Source organism: Hyperolius riggenbachi, chromosome 5 (assembly GCF_040937935.1).
Source record: "Hyperolius riggenbachi isolate aHypRig1 chromosome 5, aHypRig1.pri, whole genome shotgun sequence".
In the NCBI taxonomy this organism is placed as follows: domain Eukaryota; kingdom Metazoa; phylum Chordata; class Amphibia; order Anura; family Hyperoliidae; genus Hyperolius; species Hyperolius riggenbachi.
The window spans coordinates 173,557,674-173,584,401 of record NC_090650.1 but is presented as its reverse complement, the minus strand read 5'-3'; the positions used below and the strand labels follow the sequence as shown (position 1 = coordinate 173,584,401).

The 26,728-nt window shown below is 43.5% G+C and overlaps 1 protein-coding gene across 5 annotated transcripts in view; it reads left to right on the top strand.

Moving 5' to 3' along the window:
- The window catches only part of ROPN1L (rhophilin associated tail protein 1 like), a 424,846-nt gene that overhangs the window by 276,541 nt on the left and 121,577 nt on the right, over positions 1-26,728 (top strand). For all 5 annotated transcript variants that reach the window (XM_068234529.1, XM_068234526.1, XM_068234527.1 and 2 more), the window contains one exon: positions 5,109-5,284. In XM_068234529.1, the coding sequence (XP_068090630.1) occupies positions 5,109-5,284 (176 nt within the window). The remainder of the gene's footprint in view (positions 1-5,108; positions 5,285-26,728) is intronic.

The window sequence follows — 26,728 nt, the reverse complement described above, 5'->3', positions numbered from 1 at the left end:
GCACAGCTGTCTGCACTCTGCAGGAAGAAACAGCCTGACACTTCAGTGGAAGATAGCTGCAGGGGGAAAGAAACACTCAAATGATCTCTTGAGATTCAAAAGGAAGGCTGTATACAGCCTGCTTGTGTATGGATGTATTTTCTATGTGTGGACATACTGTACATCAACCTACTTCCTGTTTTGGTGGCCATTTTGTTTGTTTATAAACAAACTTTTTAAAACTGTTTTTAACCACTTTTAATGCGGCGAGGAGTGGTGAAATTGTGACAGAGGGTAATAGGAGATGTCCCCTAACACACTGGTATGTTTACTTTTGTGCGATTTTAACAATACAGATTCTCTTTAAGGACAACTACAGCCCCCCCTTTGTCCGCATTTCTAATGACAATGTCTGATCTCGATTTTAAATTATCCAATGCCTGTCGCTCCAAGGGGTTAGGTTATGCCTAGTCCTGCTGGTTTCTGCTAGAGATTTCAGATCTCTTTCTACCAGGTCCTGAAAAGTTTCCACTGGTGAGGATCTACAATAAACTGGGTAATATTCACGATTGAGTGGGGTGGGTAAGACTACATCGTCTATATTAATTAGGCCCGTATTCTCTGATGCTAATTGTTGTGCTGTGACAAAAGTGCAAGTGTCCTGAAACAGGGGAATGGGTGGTAACAAACTAGGAGTACGAAGGGGTAATATATTCGAAGTAGTCTGTGATAAAAAGTGTTTTTTCAATAAAAGTGATCTAATAAATCTATTAACATCCATAAGTGTATCAAAAAGATTGAATTTACAAGCAGGGACAAAATTCAGCCCCTAGATAAAAGTGTAATCTCTTCCTGTGACAAAATAGCATCAGAGAGATTAATAACATTAGTGGACGGGGAGGGGAATATATTAGAGCAAGAAGGAATTGCACTACAGATGAGTTTACATTACAGGAGTTTTCTACCCTTAGATCACGTTTTAAACTAAGAGGCTTTCCTGATTCTGATTTAGATAGGGCCCAGAGAATTGCTGCTTCTAGGGATAGAGATAAACTTTTGAAGAACAGTTCCGATACTATACCGGCACAGGAGTCCAATGCTAGTTCCGTGAACTTTATCACCACATATAGTCAACAATACAATAAAGTTATAGGAGTTATCAAGAGATATATCCATCTTATATGCGGATGATAAGTTACAACAAGTACTTCAGCCGGGTTGCAGATTTGCCTATAAAAAGGCTCCATCCATGGGATCCACCCTCTCCCCCAGTCTTTTCCAGTCCTCTACTGCTCCTGTGCGGGCCACATGGTTATCCACTGTTGGGTCGTTCAGGTGTAGTGTCTCTTCCTGTAATTATTGTACTTACCATCATTCTTCACATAGTGTCTCGTCCGTTGCTAACCAGAGGATTTTTTCCTTACGACAATTCATTAACTGTAACACGAAATCTGTCATTTATGTGGTCACATGTACAATTTGCAGCCTACAATACGTGGGCTGCACTACACGTTGTTTAAGACAAAGAATTTCTGAACATTTTAATGGGGCCTCTTGGAAGACAGATAATATTAGCAATGTGGCAAGACATTTCAGGGAGAAACATGATGGTGTTATAAAGGGTTTTATGTTTCAAGGGATAGAGAAGGTGATTGTTCCTTTCAGACGAGGCGATGCATATAATAAATTACGAATAAGAGAGGCATTTTGGATTTTACAGATGGGTACCAGAGAACCTAATGGTTTGAATGCCAGGTGGGATATTAATTTTATATACTGATATCGTTTTAACTGTCTTTGGTAATTTTGTATTTTTGTATTCCAGTTATTGTATGTACAGAAATATTTTATGTGTTTGTGATGGTTGACATATTTTTGCAGGCTCAGTCCTGCACCTTTAAATCTAAATTAAGGTTCATCTCCTATGGTCTTAGGAGTACACGCCCTTAGGGGCGGTCCTAGTAGTATATATGGTCCACCAAGATGTCAGTGTTTTTAGGCTATGAGTAAGGATATGATCCGAAACATGTCAGCCATTTTACTGTTTTTGCGAGTTGGATTCAAATAAAAACCCTTGGACTTTAGCTGTGAGTGTGCGGATTTCATCTTCACTGTGTTCCTGATACATAAAATGATGTTGGAAAACATTACACTGAGTCTAGGTATTGATTTCCCCCCAATCATGCCCAGAGGAGACCTCCCAGCAGCAGTCATTCAGTCATGCGGCACCCAAAGAACGTCTGTGTGCACCAGTGCAGTATACCCAGGTGACAACCTGCCGTCCAATTGGACAGCAGTGTCACCTGATGCAAAATTGGATTGGAAGCCAGCGAATGACTTCTCGCTGGCTTCTACAGTATATGGATGGGTGATGCCAGCACTGCTATTCTATATGCGGGGCGACGACATTTAAAGTTACAGTGGGCCCCATCTATAATTTATACATTTTGTGTTTGGGGGGGGGCAGTGAAAAAACCTCTGAGGGCCACATTCGGCCCGCGGGCTGTAGTTTGAGGACCACTGAGATAGGGTAACATTTTAATTGTGACAAGCAAAATAATAGAATTTTGGGTGTTTGAGATCTGAGGCCTATGACATTTGAATTTTTTTCTGAATGAGAAGCATTAAAATTGATATTTTCATATACTTTGTGTCATGATCGCTTTTGCAGCATGTACTGCTGGCTGCAGTTGTACTGCAGCCAAGCAGTCCTGATTTCTTTACATGCATTTGCTTGCATAGCTTTGCTTGCACTCACATTAAGTGTTTATTCCATCTGCAATAGCTCTGCAGTTCATGGCAGCTTGAGATGCTCTTGTGAATTCAAACATTGCCTGTTGCAGCTGAGCTGCAATTCCTTTCGTGCAGGTTGCATAGTTTTGTCTGACTTTTCCTGCTGTCAGCTTGTGAGTGATTACCATTCACCTGTGTGGGAATTTGCATGTCCACTCCCATTTGATGACCTCAGTATAAAGAGTTGCTTCCTGCTGTGTTCCCGCCCGTCATAGTTTCAGTCTCAGCCTGTCTAAGCTGTTACTCCTGGGCCTCTGTTCCGGGTTCTCATGTTTCTCGTGTGGATTGCACTGGCTCCTGCGTAGGAGCAGTGAATCCTTCCAGTCTTGTTTCTGGAGATTAGTCATATAGCTGCGGTTGCTATTGACTATCTCACTCCTGTGTGTTTGTCTACGTATGAACGCTTGCTGTCGCTGAGGCAGTGACTGGATTAGCAATGGTTCATTCCGTTTGTCTCAGTCCTTGTTTATGTGTGTCCTTCGGGACCGTAGTTAGTTCCTGATATGTGCATATATATTAGCTCGCCAGTATATTCGTATCTCAGTTAGATTTGTTATTTTGCTAGTCTTGCATCGTATATCGGTTCATTGCCAATATATACGCATACTAGCGCATTTGTTATTTTCCATATTGCGTTGCGGATTATTGCATCTTAGTTAGTGTTGCATCATATATTGGTTCATTGCCAATATATACGCATACTAGCGCTATAGTGTTATTTTCCATATTGTGACGCGGATTACTGTATATATTTGTGTATTTCCTTTACTTGTTTCTTGCTCTGCCTTTGTCTTGCTGGGGAACTCCTTGTTCCTTGCTTTACGCTTGCGTGCATGTCTCCTTCACGTTAGGGTGTGCATTGCGCGCTGACCGTGGAGGATACACCACCGAGCGTTACACTTTGTACCAAAATAGAACACTTGAAAAAAAAACCAAAAGTGACTGAATTGAAAAGAGAATACATTAATAGTTACTTTAGTGCCCCAGATTTTTAAATATGTATGTCATGAGGGTGTATTACTCATATTTTTGCTAATAAGTGCTTATTGGTAGTGTGCCATGAGAAAACGAAAAACCACAACATAAAAAGAATACACCTTTATTTCCAAATAATACACCTTTATTTCCAAATAATATAATTCAATTTTTGTGATACCCAAGACAAATAGGCAGATAAAACATGTGGGTTTTATGTATGGTAGCATTGTTTATTTTAAAACTATAGGGGGTGGAATTGGAGAAATTGTTGTTTTTTTTTCTTGTTTCCCTTTAAAATGCATAGAAAGTAAAGTAATTACTGTAAACAAATATAACCCCCACAAAGCTTAATTTGTGGTGAAAAAAACAAGGTATAGATCATTTTGCTGTGGTAAGTATTGAAAAAGTTATTGGCAAATGAAAGGAAAGAGCTCTGGTCTGTTAGGGTAAAAACCCTTCGGGGTGAAGTGGTTAAAGGGACTCCGAGCTCTGAATAAAAACAAAATTGGTACTCACCAGGGGCTTTCTGCAGCCCACAGTAGGTCGGGAGGTCCCACAGCGTCCATCTGGCGCTTCTCCCAGGCATTCGCTCAGAAATGGCTCCCGGCGACACTGGGCCTGAGTGTCGGGCTCCTTCTTCCTCAAACGTTATGGCTGTCGTCATTAATTAAATAATTAAACCACGCACGACAGCCGCCGTGATGATGCGAGGCGGCCGGCGTGGTGACGACAGCCGTGACGTTTGAGGAAGAAGGAGCCCGACACTCGGGCCCAGTGTCGCCAGGAGACGCCAGGAGCCATTTCTGAGCGAAGGCCTAGGAGAAGAGCCAGATGGATGCCATGAGACCTCCCGACCTACGGTGGGCTGCAGAAAGCCCCAGCTGAGTACCAATTTTGTTTTTACTCAGAGCTCAGAGTCCCTTTAACTAAGTTTTATTGCCTTTGGGCGCCTCTTCACCCATGTTAAGTTATTCAGTGGGTTGGCATACTGTTGTCTATTGGAATGTAAAGCACTGTTTGCACTCTGAACGTCGCACTATTACTATTGCAGTGCAACTTGTGTTAAGATACCTTCATAATGTCGCATCGCAATGTCCCACTGTGAAAGCTACCGACCATATATGCTGAATATACTGTATTTATGTTTTGAGTATAGTTCTTTGAAAATTAATTTGAAAATGAGTTTAAACTATGATAAAGAGAGAGTTTACTTCTACAAGTGCATAGTAAATCCATGTTCAATAGAAAAATAAAAGTATTTTACTTCAATACCAACCTTATTTAAATTGCCAGTTTATCTTTATTATTTTAATAATTTCGTCTCAGCGTAATTAATCTTGTCTACTTCATTTTTCCAGACTATATCCAATGCACTGGAAACTGCTTGTGAAATACTTACTGAGGATTCAGAAGGGAGTACTGCTCAAATAACATTTAAAACATTCATATTCCTTTACAAATATCTTGCCCAGATTGATGGAGATATTCCACAGAGACAGGTAGAAGAGACAATTCTTTCTCTGCAGGCTGAAGTGTAAGTAATAGTATATATTACTTACTATATGCATGGAATCTACCAACTATTTTGTATAGAAAAACACTATTGAAAGAAGGGGTAAGTGTGATACCACTAAATATATATTACCCATAAAGGCAAGAAACTAAATGTATAAAATATATATCAATATCAATAATATTTTATTAATCACATAATTCATAAAAAGTTATGTTTAAATTTAAAATAAGGAGGGAAATGGTGGCACAACCAACAGGGCATTCACAAATGTCCACGGGGTAACACTATGCAAAATGAAGTTCAATGTGCAAAAATACTGTTATGTATAGTATAGGATTGGCCAGTCCAAAAAAGAAGAAAAAGTTATTTTCTCCTAAGGTACCATGGTACAAGTATCATTGAGCACCAAAATTCTGTCAAATGTTATAGATTTCCAAAGTTTCAACTATTATGAAATCCAGTATATTAGAATTTGCAATCCAACTATCAAAGTTGTTGACATGAAGACCTGAGAATTGCTGCTGTAGAGTGCAGTAGATGTCAACCCTGGAACTTGTGTGATAAGGTCAATCAGTGGACTGTAGTCCGCCAGGGGGAGAAAACCCCTTATGCAGTTTTCCAACAGATAACTGGTGTAACACACATAGATATATGCCATGGAGGAAGTCAAGCCCCGGAACATATATAAATATAACAAACAGCCAGTAATGACATATGGAGATATTCCTAAGAAGGGTTCGAGCCCTGGAACATGTATAGATGTAATATTGAGATGGTCAAGACAGTGGAGTAAATGTCTGCCAGGGGTTAGACGCCTTATGCAGTCCTCCAAAGTTGTATTGGATACCAGCTCAGCTGGTAGTGTGTATTTAATTCAGCTTGAAAACCACTACTATAAGTAATTTCAAGATAGAAGCTTGTTGTAACGATTGGTGTCAGCAAGCACAGACTCTGATTATTGGTGATCTGCAGTATCACCAATAATGCAGATACTATACCTGATTATATGGTGATCTGCAGAATCACCAATAATGCAAGTATAGCGCGACACAGTACAATCGTAAGCAAGAGGGTGCTTGGTACAATCGAGTATCTCTATAGGGCACAGAGATACAACCTCCAGGCAAGCTGGAACAGCAGACAACAATAATATACAGCGTAAATACAAGTCTGTGGAAAAATCCACCACACAGTAATTCCTCAGAGGTGTGGAGGAATCTCGGCCTCTAGCAGCAAGGGTTTGCTAGTGGCGGTCGTCTCAAAGAGGCAAGCCTCTGATAGAACCCTACAGTGGGAGACGTTCCACTGAAGGGAGAAAGGTCAGACAAAATGAGGTTCGGCAACAGATCAGGCGGCAGCAGTACAGAAACGTGAGACAAGAGAATAGTCGGAAACCAAGCCAATAGTCGATAACGGTACGGGCTGGCGAAGTACAGAATCAGGAATCAGGAGAGTAGTCAAGACAGGCACAGAATCATACACGATAAATCAAACAGTATAATATGTGTATATATTGGCGATAAACCAATATATAACACAATATCAGAGACAAGGCTGACTAGGTCTGAGTGCTGACTCAGGGTATCGCAAACACAGACGAAGTGTGACTGAAAAGCACTTCCTTATATACTGCCTGGGAGAGAAGTCTCCACCCCAGGCAGCAACCAATCAGAGCAGGCTAAAATGCAGGGCTGTGGAGTCGGAGTCGGAGTCGTGGAGTCGGAGTCGTGGAGTCGGGCAATTTTGGGTGCCTGGAGTCGGAGTCGGGAAAAAATGCACCGACTCCGACTCCGACTCCTAATGAATTTGTAACTGTAATTAAAATAGAAAATATGATAAAATGTTCTATTTCTCAGATAATAGTCATTAAAAATAATGTATATATACAGTAATAGCTATGCTTAGTCCACAAAAATAAAACAAACCAATCAAAATTAGTTACTTGTGCTGCTTCAATAAAGCAGTCCCCGTATTTTTAAGGTCAGATATACATATCTGATTGTGACTGTATATATGATGTGTACACAGGAATCTCTTATATATACTAAATAACATCTATGCTGTAAGAATAAAGACTGATGTGTAGCTGTGTCACTAATAGAGATGGTCAACGAGATGGAAATAATTCTGCATTGATGCTGATTTATGCAAATGTATGCACTCCCTTTGCTGATGAAATCAAATAATTTGATGTGTTATTAAAATTTGGTTTGGTGACTACAAATTAAAGGGTAACTGAGACGGATGAAAAGTAAAGTTTTATACATACCTGGGGCTTCCTCCAGCCCCCTTCAGGCTAATCAGTGCCTCGCTGTCCTCCACCACCCGGATCTTCTGCTATGAGTCCTGGTAATTCAGCCAGTCAGCGCTGTCCGGCCGCATGCCGCTCCCACAGCCAGGAGCATTCTGCACCTGCGCAATAGTGCTGCACAGGTGTAGTATGCTCCTGGCGGCGGAGTGTGTGCATGCGCACTACGCCTGACTGGCTCAAGTACCTGGACTCATAGCAGAAGATCCAGGTGGTGGAGGAGGACAACGAGGGACTGATTATCCTGAAGGCAGCTGGAGGAAGCCCCAGGTATGTATAAAACTTTAATTTCATCTGTCTCAGGTTTACTTTGTTACACAGTAGTACTATACTCTACATATGCACTCCCCACAGAGCTACAGGGAATCCACTGAGAATGCTGTGCACATTGAACACAGAGGTGTTGTCTGTTTACAATCTCCTCATTCCCCTGCAGAGTACCTGCACATCATTCTTACATGTACCCACACTTACATTGCCTAGGGCCTGATAGATGTTCTTTGTTCCGGTTTGTACCTTTTACAAGTACTCTTACCAAGGACTAGTTTTAGTCTAAAGGGAATAAATATAGTAGTCTACATATCCTTCTCACTTCAGTTGTCTTGTAAAATTCCTAAGCGTTGGCAGTTAAGAGACGAATTTCATGTTACATACTTTTAATCAACAAAATTGTAAAATGCAAATTAGAGGAGTCGGAGTCGTGGAGTCGGAGTCGGTGGAATCCTAAACTGAGGAGTCGGAGTCGGAGTCGGTGGATTTTTGGACCGACTCCACAGCCCTGCTAAAATGTCAGCTGACCTCCAGGTCAGCTGACACGCTTTCTAAGAGTATAAAGGTGTGTCTGGCACCCGCGCGCACCCCCTAGATGCAAGATGGCAGAGCCCTGGTGAGCAGCATGCTGGTGAGTTTGGAGCAGAGCGCTCGGACGGGTTTGCGCAGCGGATGCGGACGAATTTCCGCATCCCGCGTTGGAAGGTCCATTTGCCAGACTGGATGCGACCATTTTTCCGCAATCCATCCGGCGTTGCGGATTTTTCGTTACACTTGTTCAACAAGGCAATGAATTCTTTATTCACAGTGTCCATCACACAAGAAAGTTCAAGACCAATTTCAAAGTTTTATATCACAGGCATAGACATGTTCTTTCACAGGTCACTCTTGCTGAAGTATCAGCCCAGTGTATAACAGGAATCCAGGTCATGATACAAAGATAGATCAGAACATTTCATATCAATAGTCCATTATACTCATCTGATCTGCCATGAGGATACTGTAGTGGGAGCACCTGTGATGATATAGTGATTCCATGATAGCCGTTGCCACCAGGTTCCCCCCTAATATTAAAAACATAAAAGCAGAGCGATCAACAGTAACAAGAACTGCAACACTAATGCTGCTAAGTAATCAATGTCCTCTTTGGCGTAAGCCTAATGCTGTCCAAACAAAGTTCATCCACATTCGATAAGTATAGGCTCTTCACTGTAAAACTTCCTCCAAAGAAATTGATAAATTTCTGTCACAGCGCTTATCACTATACGCTCACCAGATCGGTTGGCCAATCTTTTCAGATCAGCAGTCAGCGTTTTTGGCCTTGCCAGCAAGAGGTTCCTGCGATCACTTCACCAGCCTCTCCAGGCATCCGACCATAAGCTCAGAATAAAACAAGGGAAATGCAATAGTGTGATACCATTTGGATAGAGCTTAATATTATCACCAGTGCACCCCTTTTCCAAAACAGTGCCACCAACGTGCTTCCACCATAAACAGATACACAAGGCGCTCACCAGATGCACTGGCCGACCCGCAACAGACCAGCAATATAGCGTGTTGTTATAACTTCAGTTTTTGGGATAAAGGACATCCTAGGACTCAAACAAAGCCGACCATAGCATAATTCCGTTTGATTTTAATAAGTAATAAAAGTAGTGCACTTACAAATTTGCAGTAAAACATGCGCATATAAAAAAACGTAGCACAGGATCCTCCAGCGTCTCCTCAGCTCCTTAGGCTCCGCCCTACTAGTTTCGTCCAATGACTCATCAGGGGCTCGGCCATTCAGAGCTGAGGGACGCTTTAAATACTCTCCACCTCTATCACATGACCAGCTGTTTCAGCTGGATTCATTCGCTGCTGCCGCTTCTGTCATAATCATGCGGCCACTCCAATAGGCTGTCCATATTGGACTAAAGACTACAGTACCCATCTCACTTAGCGGCTACTTCCGCATTTCGGGTGTGTACACCCATCACCCAGCATTTATTACTTGAAATCCTAATCCCCCTTCCAGTTAAAAACAGTAGCCTTATTAAACAACCCCAGTATATCATTACACTCACCGCTTTACTCCACTGTACATCCCCCATCTGCTAACTGGGGGGTGCAAACTCCAGAATCCACATGTCAGCAGCAGCGGCCATCTTGTGCCTCATAGACTACATTACCCAGAATCCCCTGAGTCAGACGGCTGCCATCTTGAAAAAACAGACTACAGGGATACTGATGTCCTCTGCTCCGGATTGCAATGACTACATCACCCAGGATCCCCTGAGTCATAGCGGCGGCCATCTTGGAGAGGGACTACAAGGAAAAAAATGCCCTTTGTACAATATTTCATAGATATCTTCTGCCTACTCTTGCAGGCATGAAGATAGTACAAACTAAAAACTCAAAAATTAAAAGTAAAACTAAAAAAGTCTTGCAAAATAAACTACATAAACAAAATTATTAAAAAAAGGCCAACCGGTTTCACAAGTAACAGACCAGCATCATCAGGGCTGGAAGGCAAGATGTCACTCCTCCGTGGAGACCACCGTCCTAAATGGCGCCAGGAAGCGCCAACCAAACCACGCCCATCCGCATCGCCATCCGTCTCAATCCACCCATGTGATGGATGGAAGTATAGAGACGTCAGCTCGCTCAGGGTGGACCACAACAGCGCTGAGCCGCTTGGCAGCATCCTGTGGTGCAAGGTGTTAATGCATCCACATTGAAGTGCTGATATGTGGTCCTGAGCCGCCGGACAAAAAAAATTTGGCCACAGGATGGAGTTTGCTTGCCAAATGGGTATAGTCCCCCGACCTCCTGCACACCAACCGCTGGGACAGGTGTTCAGAATCAGAATAATTTATTTCGCCAAGTACAACAGGGTTGTACCCGGAATTTTTGGCACATACAGGGTCGGTGATGATACAGCAAAACACAAGCAGTAATGTACATTACATTTAGTAGTGAGTACACGGTGCATGGGACAGAATACATAGTTACATAGAGCATAGTGGAAGGTCCCAAGGGGACATCCAAGTGCTATGTGAGTGGAGCCACCACATTCTCTGCAGTGCTCAACAGCTCTGCAGCTATTCGGATGTCCTCCAGAATGCCTATGGAAAATAGTGTAGAGAGATAGAAAAATGAGAGAGAGAGAGAGAGAGTCCCTAGGGATTGCGGCAGTGCCGTAGTTGGCTGGTGACCTGGTTACATGTCCCAGGGGCAGGGCATTAGCCCTGACTGTGGCCTAGTCATTGCGGTCGGTCAGTATGGAGGTATAAGGTCCAACAGAGGGGCTGGGGGCACCCAGCTTGATGGTGGAGCATATGGCTTTTGGCACCCCTTATGTGCCTGTTGTATCGAGGCTCTGGCAGCAGTTGAAGGGAGCACATGTACCTGGGGACTGTGGTGGCTGCGGCCTAGTCCATGGCCTTAGGCTGGAGGCCTAAAAAGCAACAATGGGCTGTGGGCGTAGGAGACCTGGCATGATGGTGGAACACAGGTGCTGTGGCTCTGGCAGCGGTGGAGGAGAGCACCCAGGGACCATGCTGGGCTATTTGAGACTTGGACCACGGCCATGCGTGGGTTAGTGGCCTACCGTGCCAGTGGATGCGCAGGCGCTGGTACCGGTCCCAGCAGCAACGAGTGAGAGCTGCTTGCGGACTTGTCCTAGCAGCTGCAGAGGGCAGCATCCTGTGCGCTTATTGTACGAGCGCTAGTGGAAGCGGCAGGAGGCTGGATCAGCGGCTGGGAACTGCCCAAGAGCCGTTCTGGATGGTGCAGGGGGCGGCGTTCCTTCCACACGTTGCCTGATGCCTTCAGGCACTAGTGGTTGGGGTGTCTTGGCACCCTATGAAGAAAATACAGGAGACAAAAAAAAGAGCCCTATAGTGCAGTATGTCAATTGTAGGTGTGTGGAGAAATTAATTGATTGAAAGGGCTACTCACAAAGGAGGGTTGCAAGGGGCAACCGACCACAGGAAGCAGGTGGAGACCAAAAACCTGACTCCACTCTGGGTGGTCCCGGACGGACCTGGATGCGGTCGCTCTTAGATGAAAAAGGATGGACAAAACATCAACTGTGGCAAAACAACGGGTGTTCTGTCACCACCCCTCGGACAAATATGTACGGGGGTATAAATATGCAAAATAAGGGAAAGAGGCGCCCTGATTTGAATACAAACTTTTAAAACCAGTTTAAAAACGAAAAAGAATAATGAGGTATCTTACCTCAATGACGAAATCTCTGTAAACTTACAAAAGATTTTTATTTGAGCACAGGCAACGCGTTTCGCGGGTCTGTGCCCACTTCCTCAGGCCAATACAGTGCCTAAAACAGCAGGAAGAGTTCCTCACTATACATACATATACATACTTCATAAAAAATTATAAAAATAATAACAGTCAGAATACATAAATAAATGAATAAATAGCATAACATGATTTAATTTGGCAGATTTATCCATGCATTAATAGTTAATTCCGTGTTGTGCATATGCAAACGCATATTAATGCGTAGGCACATACACATCAAAGAGAACACACTACTGTGTGGTTTAGTCTAGGCTCCATTTACCGTAATGCACAATACCATTATCGTTATGTACCTTCTAGATGATCAATAAATATATATAGGGAAAATATAACAGACTATATAAAAGAAAGGGCTTAATTGATGGTATTGTATACTTCATCAATTAAAAAGACCTAGGAACATAGTGGATATAGAAATATATTTAAAAAAATTTAAATTATATATATATATATATATATATATATATATATATATATATATATATATATATATATATATACATACACACACACAAACACTATATACAATATATATACATACACGCATATTAACATATGTGTTGCTCTGCATAACGCATATTAACAACGTGTTGCTCTGCATAAGTAAAAGGAACTGGTCCCTGGCCTTTAAAAGCATTGCAGTATATTGTGCACAGCATAATACATGTTCAGTCAGCAGAGGGAGTAAAAAGGCAGGATACAATGAGGGGTTTTGGGAAGCATCGTTCCAAAAATTTGCTTTCTAGGGTGTCTGCCTGGGTGTCAAATGTAGATATGTCTGAACAGTTTTTGCGTATCCGTCTGAACTGCCCGAATGGAATGTTGGTTTTTCAAGGTTTATGGTGCGAACTCTTGTAATGGACATACGAGTTCGCATCAACCATTTTGAAAAAGGTTTTTGATTTAACAACATTATGTTCTACATAAAGAGTTATGTCCAGAAAGTCTATGGTATAAGGATGGGTATTGACGGTAAAAGAAAGCCCCCAATCGTTGTTGATGGAGTCCACAAATTGACCAATCAAGTCAACTTCTCCTTCCCAGATTAGTATAATATCATCTATATACCGCCAGTACTTGACCACATTGCTCTGATAGGGGTTTTGACTCAAAAATAGTTTCTCAAAGAGGCCCATTGTCAGATTTGCATATGATGGTGCTAGATTAGCACCTATAGCTGTGCTGCGGATCTGTAGGTATATCGTTTTTTTGAACGAAAAAATGTTGTGAGTAAGTATGAATTTAGTGGCATGTAAGAGGACATTTTTGGGGGGGATGGGCATAGTGGCGTCTGAATATAAGAAATGAGGTAGCGACTGGAGGCGAATATTGTGTTTGATGTTAGTGTAGAGGGCGGCTACATCCAAGGTAACCCAATGGTAACTCGGCAACCATTCGAAAGATGTAAGTTCTTCAAGGAGTTGGCTAGAGTCTCTCAGGTAAGAAGGGAGTGATGTGATGTATTTTTGTAGAAAGTGATGTATATATTCTTACAATGGAGAGGTGAGTGATCATATACCAGAGATTATTGGGCGACCAGGGGGATTTTTTATCGACATACATTTTTGGTAGAAAATAGAAAAACGGCAACTTAGGATGTGCAGCGGTGAGAAAATCCTTTTCATCTTTGGATATTATACCTTCCTTTAATGCTGATAGAATTAATTTATCATATTGAAGTTTAAATTCATGCGAAGGATCATGAAGTAATTTAACATAATCATTTGGATCGTGTAGTAGTCTATGTGCCTCGGTTGTATAGTCTGTTGTGTCCATAATGACGATACCACCCCCCTTGTCTGCAGCCTTTATAACTATTTCTTGATTGTTTTTAAGGGAATTAATCGCAGTGTGTTCTGCTCGTGTCAGGTTTGATTTGAATTTGTCATGCTTACTGTCTTGTCGTCTGAGGTCCTCTAACACAGAGAGGTAGAAGTTCTCAACGTGTGGACCTCTGTAAGATGTAGGGTAGAATTGTGACTTTTTCTTGAATTCAGTATCATATATCTCTCCGCTTCAAATGTATCAGCATCTAAGATTACATCTAGGCCATTGTTTGGTTCATTTGTGAAGATAGTTTGGATTGTGGAATTAGTGGCTGGATCTAATTTTTTAAGATCTTTCATGATGAAATATCTTCTTAGTGTAAGTTTCCTCACAAAAGCGTTCAGATCAAAAAATAATTCAAAAAGATTTGATGTTTTGGTAGGACAAACCGTGATTTAGGACTTTAGTTTCTATTGGTGTCAGACAGTGGGAAGACAGGTTAAATATAGACTTATATTGAAGGGTAGGGGGGGATAGATTTAGTTGTGCTTGTTCCCTGTTGCCGTCCCTTCTTTTTGCCGCCCCTTCTACCCTTTTTTCGGGACTGGATGCTGGTCGTTTTGTGGCTCTCGGAGCTGTGTGATGTGTGACATGGTATTGTGGAGTTGGGCTTAAGATCAAAGGTCGCAGGGGAAGGTCTTTGGTTAAAAGGGAAGGTAACTCTAAAAAGACGATGTGTCAGAATCGGATTAGGATGAGGTGGGGATGGAAGTGGGGCCTGGACAGCGGAAAAATAATCCGGAATAGTGCTGTTTGCTTTGGGTCATCCTTATACCATAGACTTTCTGGACATAACCCTTTATGTAGAACATAATGTTGTTAAATCAAAAACCTTTTTTAAAAAGGTTGATGCGTGTAACGATTGTGGAATTGACACTGCGGAAGTCCTCTACAAGCATATAAAACGACAGAACCCAGCTTTGATGCAATGCACCTGTAGAGAGAAAGTGAGCACAGAGACAGAATGTATGTGTGTCCACCAATCTAGTCGCCACCCGGCGACAGTGAACACACAACAGCGGAAACCAAGTGGGAACGCAATCACAAGAGTGGCGATTGCCAACAGTGACACAAGACCGAGTAGAGACAGAGCACAAGTGTAGCGAGAAAGACACAGCAAACAACAATGATCAGAACGCCAAGGAAACTAACAAATGCACTCGCTAAGCGCGGTCGCCGCACGAAAAGCGCAACAGCGACAAAACACGCTAATGGCGCGGTCTCCGCACGAAAAGCGCAACAGAGACAAAATGCGCCAACCCTAACTAACCAATGTAACACGAAAATGAATAGAGAACGCGAACGCTTGCTAAACTGTTACCTCACCGAGCCTACAGCAAGCGTTCATTCCAGACAAGACAGACAGAAGGAGTAACCAGTAGCAACCGCAGCTCTAGCCTACACTCCCAGACAGAGTACAGAAGGAACCACCGCCACTACCACTAGAGCGGATGCGATCCAGACAGACAGACAGATGGAGCAACCAGTAGCAACCGCTGCTCTAGCTTGCACCCCTAAGACAGAGTACAGAGTACAGAAGGATCGCATTCGCTAGGGCGAATGCGATCCCAACAGACAGAACGATTTCCTGTCGACCGCCGCTGGCGACAAGACAATCCCAACAGATAGACAGACAAGGCAATACAGATAATTACAACTTGACTACGCTAGAAGGAATGCTAGTGCACTCCCAAGGAATTAATCTAAAATAATCTTAGCAAACAATAGCAAAGGCTGAGACTCCAGGTAAGTTAGCAGGAACAAACCTCTATGACCAGCAGGGAATTCTGGGAGCAAAAGGTATTTATACGGCAAGCCATCAAAGGAAGCAGCTAAGCAATTTGCATGACAAGTGTATGCAAATTCCTCACCAGCAGAGCAACTCTGAAACTTACAGAGTGAAGACAGGTCTCTTTTCCAGAGACCTGCAGCACTCAGACCTAAACAATGGTCAAACAGCTGTCTGCCTATGCAGACAGCAGTGCGGATCATTACAATGCGAACTCGTATGTCCATTACAAGAGTTCGCACCATAAACCTTGGAAAACCAACATTCCATTCAGGCAGTTCAGACGGATACGCAAAAACTGTTCAGACATATCTACATTTGACACCCAGGCAGACACCCTAGAAAGCAAAATTTTGGAACGATCCTTCCCAAAAACCCCTGATAAAATCAGCTGGAACAAGAGCGAGACTTCTAGAACAAAGATCCCTCCTTACCACACAAAAAAGGAAAGTCGCAGCCACTGACACACAACCCTCGTTCATTACCCGCTTCTGCTCCAACCACAATAATATAAGATCTGTTATTAATAAACACTGGTCAACATTACTTAAAGATTCTTATCTTTGTCCAAAACTAGAACCCAAGCCCAAACTGATATTTAGAAAAGCCAAAACCTTAAAGAGCATCATAGCCCCGAGCAGACCCCGAGCACTTGCCCCCAGGGAAGCCACTCTCAAAATCTCCCCTGGTATACAAAGATGCCATTCACAAAAATGCTTAGCCTGTGAATACCTGCACCCAGGAACCTCCTCTTTTAAATGCACTGTCACCCAAGAAACATTCAGCATTGATCACCATTTCACTTGCAGCACTACACACCTCATCTATTTGATAACTTGTCCTTGTAATGAACAATATGTCGGCCGCACAAGTCAACAAACAAGAGCCCGTATGGGATAACACAGGAGGAATATTCAAAAAGCATATGCCAAACATAGCCTCTCAAGACATTTTGCAGAATTTCATAATTCAGATCATAGGCTCTTCACATTCATGCCAGTTGAATACTTATCTAACAACCTGTCCCATACCGAACGCATGACTCGCCTTCGGGCTAGAGAAATGTTTTGGCTTTTTAAATTAAGAACATTGAAACCCGAAGGACTCAATGAATGGCTGGAGCATAACTACTAATCTAGCTCCGACATTAAGTACAATTTTTCTGAACTAGCCTGTCATCTAGCACAGTGTTTCTCAACACTTTATTGGTATGTACCCCTTTTTGAACCCTGTACTCAACAAGTACCCCCTAGCATAGTACACATTATCACAAGTACCCCTTGACAAATATATATTTAATCGTAGTACACGATAATTGGTTCTAAACAATTTCCACACATTTATTATTGCTTTTAATTAGCTAAAATAATAATTTGGTGTTGTTTAAATAAGAGTTATAATTTTCTAAAACTCCAAATTTGTTATTCTTGATTAAGTTTATCAAGCCCGAGTACCCCCTGGAATCATCAGAAGTACCACCTGGAGTACGCGTACCACACGTTGAGAACCTAGGATCTAGCAGACACACCAATGTCTGCTTATTATCCTGTACAACAATGTTCCAATTATTCCTTCACCCCCTCACTCTTCACTCCCCTCACACACTAACCTCACTTTTCTTTTCTTTCCCTCAACACGGCCATCTACTTGCCAATACAATCAGTCCACCACATACATTTCTGAAAATATAAAAAATATCTTATCCTCATGACATCACTCATTTGACTTTGAGAGTGACACAAACTATTATATACACGCCCTGAGCATGATATATGTGCTACATAGAGAGATATATATCACAAAACAATGCAGTCTTATTGTTTAATCATGTTTAACCACTTTACCCCCGCGCGTACGTATTTCTCCGCCCCTTTTTCCATCCTTTAACAACCAGGGACGGAGAAACACGTACTTTCCGCGTTCCCGACGCTGCCCGCGCTCCCGCTCGTAAACACGCCGCCCGCCGCTAGTAAACACGCCGCCGCCCGCTCGCCCAGAGATCAATGAACGGGAAAATCCATTCCCGTTCGTTGATCTAAGCCCCGCAATGATCAGCTGCTCTCCTATGGGCAACACGATCATTGTGAGAAAAAACTCACGTGTCCAGCCTCCTTATACTTCCTCCAAGCTTCCGGAAGGAAGCTTGGAGGTCGCATTAAAACAAAAAGTTACTGTAAATAGTAAACTACACCCTACACATTTTTCACATACAAATAAATGACTTTTACATATAAAATTAACTCATTACCTCCCACACATAGGGACATAATTTAAATGGTTTTATAACCGGGACAAAAGGGCAAATACGTTTCATGGGTTTTAATGACAGTAGCATGCATTATTTAAAAACTATAATGGCCGAAAACTGAAAAATAATTATTTTTTTCCCCACATTTTTCCTATTTTCCCATTAAAACACATTTAGAAAAAAATAATTCTTGGCATAATGTCCCACCTAAAGAAAGCCTAATTGGTGGCGGAAAAAACAAGATATAGTTCATTTCATTGCGATAAGTAATGATAAAGTTATAGACGAATGAATGGAAGGAGCGCTGAAAGGTGAAAATTGCTCTGGTGCTCAGGGGGTAAAACCCCTCAGTGGTGAAGTGGTTAATGTAAAGATTCTCATATCATTTAATTAATCTAATCACTATTCTTTTCTTACCACTAACTATGAGATATTTATCTAAATAATCCACTATTGCGCCAATGTATTTTAATATATATTTTGTTTTTCACCAATTAATTGTTAAAATCTGTCACTATTAGAACAGAAATCCTGTACACCAGCAATGAGACGCTAATGAGAAAGTTCCATCGCCATCTAGTGGCCAAATAATTTAATACATCAACTCCTGTTTGTAACGATTGTGGAATTCTCTCCGTGATCAGCGCACAAGACGTGCGCTGACACTGCGGAAATCCTCCATAAGCGTATAATTTGCGGGAACCCAGCAAAAGGTGCAATACACCTGTAGAGGGAAATTCCTGTCGACAGGGGGAGCTGAGGAGTGCAGAGGAACAGCTCCTCTGCCCTGCAACACACGCCAGACAGGAATTGCACGAAGGGAAGAAACGCAGGGCAAGATAGCCCTGAAAGAGAGAGATCAAAGCGACAGAGGGTATGCGTGTTCACCAAACTAGTCGCCACCCTGCGACGATGAACACACAACCATGAAGACAAAGTGAGAAGGCAATCGCCAGAGATGGCGATTGCTAACAGAGACACAAGACCGAATAAGCACAGATGAGGAATGTATGTATGTCCACCAATCTAGCCGCCACCTGCGACGGCAGACACACAACAAGGAAACCGAGTGAGAACGCAATCGCCTGAGAAGCGATTGCGAATGAGATTGAGCAAAGGGACAGATTGTATGTGTGTGCACCAAACTAGTTGCCAACCCGTGACGGTGCATACACAACAGCAGATATGAAGTAGGAACGCAATCGCGAGAGAGGCGATTGCCAGGGGTGACACAAGGCTACAGCAAGGCAGAACACGAGAGTAGCAAAGGCACAGCAAATCATACAATGAGGAGATGAGGAAAATAACAAACGCTAGCTAAACGCGAACACCGCACTCATTCGCAACAGTGCATGCATTTATGTGCGGTCCCCGCGTGATAAGCACAACAGAGACAAGCACGCCTAACTAACCACTGACAGACAAACATGAAACAGAGGACGCGAGCGCTTGCTTAACGGTTTCCTCACTGAGCCTCCAGCAAGCGTTCGTAGCAGACAAGACAGATACACGAAAACAGAAACAAGAGAGAGAGAGACGGATCCACAGCACTAGCGCGAGGCGAGTGCGATCCAGGCAAGACAGATAGAGGAGATAGCTGGTAGCAACCGCTGCTCCAGCTATACTCCAAGAACAAAGATCAGAACGACTTCCTGTCGACCACCGCAGGGACAGAACAATCGCAACAGACAAATAAAACAGATATGCAATCCTAACTGTACAAAAGCAAAAGGAAAAAACACAGGTATAAGCGCCATATCAGATTACGTCCAACACACTATTTTTATTGCACAAAAATTGGGACACATGTGTGCTCTAGCACCACCGAGTACACCACATATATATGACAATTAAAATTGTTAACACAGACATAGACAATTAAAACCTGAGGTGCCACCTGGGTCAATTTACGCATATCAGGACATACACAAAAGGCTGATAAATCATATGCACTTCTGGTTAAGCTCCTATTATTTTACTGCAAATGTGCCACGCTATATATTGTTGCCTGTTTAACATGCAGTTAGTTGCCAAGCAAGTAATAAAGCTGCCGATTAGTAGACATGGTCCTTCCAGAGTTAGAGATCTCATGCATTGATCATGTATATGCGCATATACTTGCGGTTTTAGGTGCAAGGGATTGATGCAGTGTTCCTCATACCGCTCCACGGGGGGACAGTTCCAGCTTCCAATTTAAGCTTAGTTTCTATGGGCCCATAGAGTTCTCACCGGTGTGCTTAGGGCACTGCGCAGGCTTGCCTTTTTAAGATGGTCTGGCTTTGACTTGTAGTCCACCACCACTTCGTGTCAAATTAGGTAAGTAGATAGATCCTTTTTGTGCATACAGGCTGCCGTGCGTGCTCTGCAGCGGCGCCTGCTCGCACTGGCCTGGGTATCAGTCCTTGCACCCAGCGGCGGCGTTGTCCGCACGTTATAGCTGGCTTTGTAGGGAGCAAGATCGCATGGCCGACAGGTGGCTCCTCCCACCTACGCGTTTCACGTCATTAGACGTTTCATCAGGGCGTGGCTTGCGAATGAGATTGAGCAAAGGGACAGATTGTATGTGTGTGCACCAAACTAGTCGCCAACCCGCGACGGTGCATACACAACAGCAGATATGAAGTAGGAACGCAATCGCGAGAGAGGCGATTGCCAGGGGTGACACAAGGCTATAGCAGGGCAGAACACGAGAGTAGCAAAGGCACAGCAAATCATACAATGAGGAGATAAGGAAAATAACAAACGCTAGCTAACCGCGAACACCGCACTCATTCACAACAGTACACGCGTTTATGTGCGGTCCCCGCGTGATAAGCACAACAGAGACAAGCACGCCTAACTAACCACTGACAGACAAACATGAAACAGAGGACGCGAGCGCTTGCTTAACGGTTACCTCACCGAGCCTCCAACAAGCGTTCGTAGCAGACAAGACAGATACACGAAAACAGAAGTAAGAGAGAGAGAGAGACGGATCCACAGCACTAGCGCAAGGCGAATGCGATCCAGGCAAGACAGATAGAGGAGATAGCTGGTAGCAACCGCTGCTCCAGCTATACTCCAAGAACAAAGATCAGAACGACTTCCTGTCGACCACCGCAGGGACAGAACAATCACAACAGACAAACAAAACAGATATGCAATCCTAACTGCACTAGGGAAACCTGCCTAGTGCAGTCCCAGGAATTACTCTAAGCTAATCTTCAAACAAAGAGCAAGGCTGACACTTGGAGTGTTTCACAGGAACTAACCCTTATGACCAGCAAAGGACTCTGGGAAACATAGCTCTTTATACTGCCAGTCATCAAAGGAGGCAGGTAGGGGATTTGCATAACGAGTGTATGCAAATTCCTCAGCAGCAGAACAGACCAGAAACTTGTAATGGAAAGACAGGTCTCTCTTGCAGAGACCTGCAGCCCACAGACTAGAGGAATGGTCAAACAGCTGTCTGCCAGTGCATCCAGCTGAGCGGATCATTACAGTACCCCCTCCTCTAGGGTCGGATTCCAGACGAGCCTCTAAACTGATATTTGCAAAAGACTCTAACTAAAGACTCATGAAGGTTGGGGCAGCCCGACAAGGCTCAATTCCAGAGTCAGCCCACCCGAAACCGACCTCATCGGAAGGAGAAGCCACCGAAACATGCCCATCAGCACCACAAGTCTCAGCGTAACACCCATCAGTACTGTGAATGCCAGAGAAGAAGCCATCGACACCCACCGAGCCATGCCCACCACCTTCCAAGAACCGTCCAAAAATAACAAACCTGCCACAATACCCATTCGAAAGTGTCCCTTTCCACAAAGCACCCACTGCTGATCTCATCCAAGGTACCAGGAAATATTTCTCCCAGGATCTCCCAGAACACTTTGAAGCTCCGCAGAGATCCCAGGAGGGCAGAACGATCACCAGGCTCACATGGAGAACTATCAAGAACCCCTATGGAACCAATGACAATTCCGGATTCAGAATTACCAGGACAAACATCAAGAACAGGGCCTTCAGGGACCACCTCTGGGCATGCAGGCAGGCAGGCAACATCAGAACAGGTTTCCACCGAGGAAGCATCTGAGCAGGCTGGCAACCGAGACACACTTGGGCTTTCTGGGTCACAGAACACATCGGGGTACACTAGCCCAAGGGGAACCTCAGGGCACGTCGAGGAACTGCCAACCTCAGAGTCTGTCACGACAAGACCAAAACCAGAATCGGGCAGAGAATCATCACGAGCAGTGGTCACAAGCACTGGACTTTCAAAAGAAGGCTTGGACTCAAACCTAGAAATCTCTGTGACAATAATATCATCATTGACTACATATGAGTGAAGCTCCACCAGAGCTACAAAGGTAGTCAGCACAACAGCAATGCCTACTGAAGTGGGCAACACTTCAGAAGGACTTGGGGGGCAGGAGACATCTCCTACAAGTTCTGCACCCTTTGGGAGGAACTCGGAGGTCTCCAGGACATCAGACAAAACCTCAGAAACATCATTTTCCAAGTTTTCTGAGAAGGATTCTGAACTATCCATGTTACAGGGCAAAACTGGAACTTTATTTTGTGGACAGGGTAGATGTCCCAGGGAAGGTTCCACCATAACCTGAGACTGAATTTCATCATCATGAGCGGAATGTACAGGAATATTTACTGGAACACACACTGACTCCCTAACTTTAATCTCACTGCACCCAGAATTCTGCGTAGCAGTCAAACTAGCTTGCAACTCCAAAACTGCAGAAAAACAGGTGAGTATAGTGGCAATACCTAGACGAGCCTCTAGGGACACTGCAGGAGACTCTAAACAAGGCCATATTAACTCATCCAGAGTACAGGGTGCAGAATCAGCATTTTCCTCAGAACAAGAAAGGGACTCACAAATGTCAGTGCGAGTGGAGATCATGTTTTCATTCATGGTACAGGGCAGATTCAGAGAAAGCTTCTCTGGGCAAAGCAAAGAAGCTTCAGCATCAGATTCGCAAAACCGAAGCGCTGTCTCACTCTTAGATTCGGCTAACAATGTCAAATCCGAGGAGTCAGAACGCAAAACTTGCGAATCAAAAATCGGTTTAGGTTGTGAAACTGACGCTTCCATAGCGCAAACCTCCGCGATCTGCGGGGCAGACTGTAAGGCGTTCAGGACAGAAACACTGGAGCAACTGTCACCAGGCAACGGGCCCTTACAGGTGTGAACAGGGTGAGAAATAGTGACAACATCAAAACTTTATTAGACATATTAATTTTACTTTTGATGCTGCATAATTTAGGAATTTTCCCCATAGCAGGATCACAGATGGAAGATCTTAAAGATCTGTCTCTAAATGACAAGGGGTCCCACACATCCTTGAGAAAACTGGCACATTCATGCTGATCACAATCTGCAGGAACATCAGAGAAACAGGCATCAGATCGCACAGATTCAATCTGCATGCAGTCAGGAGAGAATCCTCCAGGATTCGCGCAGGAATAAACCACAGTGACACACCCACTCATTTCAGATCGCACAATGTCACTACTCACATGCTTTACCCCAGAAAGGCAGGAACAATCATCCGACAACAATGTCTCTTTATTGGAATCAATTGATTGGTGTGTGTGCAACTCATCCAAAATCGTCTGCCATACATAAATCATCAGATCCACATCACCCTCGTCACATTCATCGGAATCAATCAAAAGGTACATAGAATCGAGACAATCATTCAAGACATCTTCGCTTTTTGCGATGTAAAAATCGCAAAAGGCTTTCCAATCAAAATCAAATTCCTCCATCAAGGCCCCAATGTCCCATGAGGCAAATGGAGGTTCAAACAGGCCAGTATCCAGATAATCTCCATATGGATGGAGTTCAGGAACAAGAACAGATTTTTTAACTGCTTTAATATAGTGTGCGATCTTACCTATAATAGGATCCACATAAGCTTTGGATTGGGGCAAAAAACCTGGAGACTGAGCAACATCATTATCATACTGAATGGTTTTGCACATTTCAGACTTGACAGAAATAACCTCTTTATTTGTGGTTGCTATGGGCAACGAAGCTTTTAGCTGACAAGCCGAATCAGCAGATTGGCCTGCAAGCACCAACTCATTAACATATGGTAATGACATAGAAATGTTGCATAACCTAATCTGATCAGCGTCATGCACTGCAGGAAAAAACTCATAGAAATAACCTGGCAGGGGAATTCTAAACTTACGAGAAAATACATGAGACAGAAATCTGCGAGGGTTATGTCTCAGATTTCTGTGTCTGGCACACTCATCCGCCCACACAAACAGATCCCCTTGGAAAAGATTGTAAGCAATCTGACCACTCCAAGTGGAAATATTGGTGGCCTGAAATTCAGGATTTGCCAGGAATCTGGAACATTCTGATATAAACTCATCTCTAGTTTCAGAGTCCAGGATCTTAAACCTCTTAAAGATACAGGACCCATATTCGACCAAATCGTACAAATCGGAAATTCCCTCTACACTGGGAATTTCGGTTTGGTTGGTCATACTGTAACGATTGTGGAATTTTCTCCGTGATCAGCGCACAAGACGTGCGCTGACACTGCGGAAATCCTCCACAAGCGTATAATTTGCAGGAACCCAGCAAAAGGTGCAATGCACCTGTAGAAGGAAATTCCTGTCGACAGGGGGAGCTGTGGAGTGCAGAGGAACAGCTCCTCTGCCCTGCCACACACGCCAGACAGGAATTGCACGAAGGGAAGAAACGCAGGGCAAGATAGCCCTGAAAGAGAGATCAAAGCGACAGAGGGTATGCGTGTTCACCAAACTAGTCGCCACCCTGCGACGATGAACACACAACCATGAAGACAAAGTAAGAAGGCAATCGCCAGAGATGGCGATTGCTAACAGAGACACAAGACCGAATAAGCACAGATGAGGAATGTATGTATGTCCACCAATCTAGCCGCCACCTGCGACGGCAGACACACAACAAGGAAACCGAGTGAGAACGCAATCGCCTGAGAAGCGATTGCGAATGAGATTGAGCAAAGGGACAGATTGTATGTGTGTGCACCAAACTAGTCACCAACCCGCGACGATGCATACACAACAGCAGATATGAAGTAGGAACGCAATCGCGAGAGAGGCGATTGCCAGGGGTGACACAAGGCTACAGCAAGGCAGAACACGAGAGTAGCAAAGGCACAGCAAATCATACAATGAGGAGATAAGGAAAATACTAATCGCTAGCTAAACGCGAACACCGCACTCATTCGCAACAAGCACGCCTAACTAACCACCGACAGACAAACATGAAACAGAGGACGCGAGCGCTTGCTTAACGGTTACCTCACCGAGCCTCCAGCAAGCGTTCGTAGCAGACAAGACAGATACACGAAAACAGAAATAAGAGAGAGAGACGGATCCACAGCACTAGCGCAAGGCGAGTGCGATCCAGGCTAGACGGATAGAGGAGATAGCTGGTAGCAACCGCTGCTCCAGCTATACTCCAAGAACAAAGATCAGAACGACTTCCTGTCGACCACCGCAGGGACAGAACAATCGCAACAGACAAACAAAGCATATATGCAATCCTAACTGCACTAGGGAAACCTGCCTAGTGCAGTCCCAGGAATTACTCTAAGCTAATCTTCAAACAAAGAGCAAGGCTGACACTTGGAGTGTTTCACAGGAACTAACCCTTATGACCAGCAAAGGACTCTGGGAAACATAGCTCTTTATACTGCCAGTCATCAAAGGAGGCAGGTAGGGGATTTGCATAACGAGTGTATGCAAATTCCTCAGCAGCAGAACAGACCAGAAACTTGTAATGGAAAGACAGGTCTCTCTTGCAGAAACCTGCAGCCCACAGACTAGAGGAATGGTCAAACAGCTGTCTGCCAGTGCATCCAGCTGAGCGGATCATTACACTGTTCCTATCTTTTCTATGATTTAAGAATAGGATTGGCAAAATACATTGCCTTCCTATGCTATGCCCCTTTCCAATATGGCACCGCCACTACTTCCTGTGCCAGACATGATGACATCATCACGTACTCGCACCCTTCCCTAACCTGCGGCGAGTGTGCAGATCTGCAACCACCTAAACAAATCAAGTAAGGTTATATAATGCAGAGACAGGGAGCATCCTGCAGAGGCTCCCTATGCTACATGATTTCTGTCATTTGGTGAGTGTTACAACGTTGTTCTCTGGTCTCCATTGTATCCTGCCTTTTTACTCCACCTGCTGACTGAACATGTATTATGCTGTGCACAATATACTGCAATGCTTTGAAAGGTCAGTGACCAGTTCCTTTTACTTATGCAGAGCAACACGTTGTTAATATGCATTATGCAGAGCAACCCATATGTTAACCATTTCAGCCCGCGGGGACTTTTCACCTTATGCATCGGAGCAATTTTCACCTCCCATTAATTCGCTAATAACTTTATCACTACTTATCACAATTTATTGATCTATATCTTGTTTTTTCCGCCACTAATTGGGCTTTCTGTGGGTGGTACATTTTGCTAAGAGCCACTTTACTGTAAATGCATTTTAACAGGATTAATAAGAAAAAAATGTAAAAAATTCATTATTTCTCAGTTTTCGGCCATTATAGCTTTAAAATAATCCATGCTTCCATAGTTAAAACCTATGTATTTTATTTGCCCATATGTCTCGGTTATTATACCATTTAAATTTTGTCCCTATCACAATGTATGGCGCCAATATTTTATTTGGAAATAAAGGTGCAT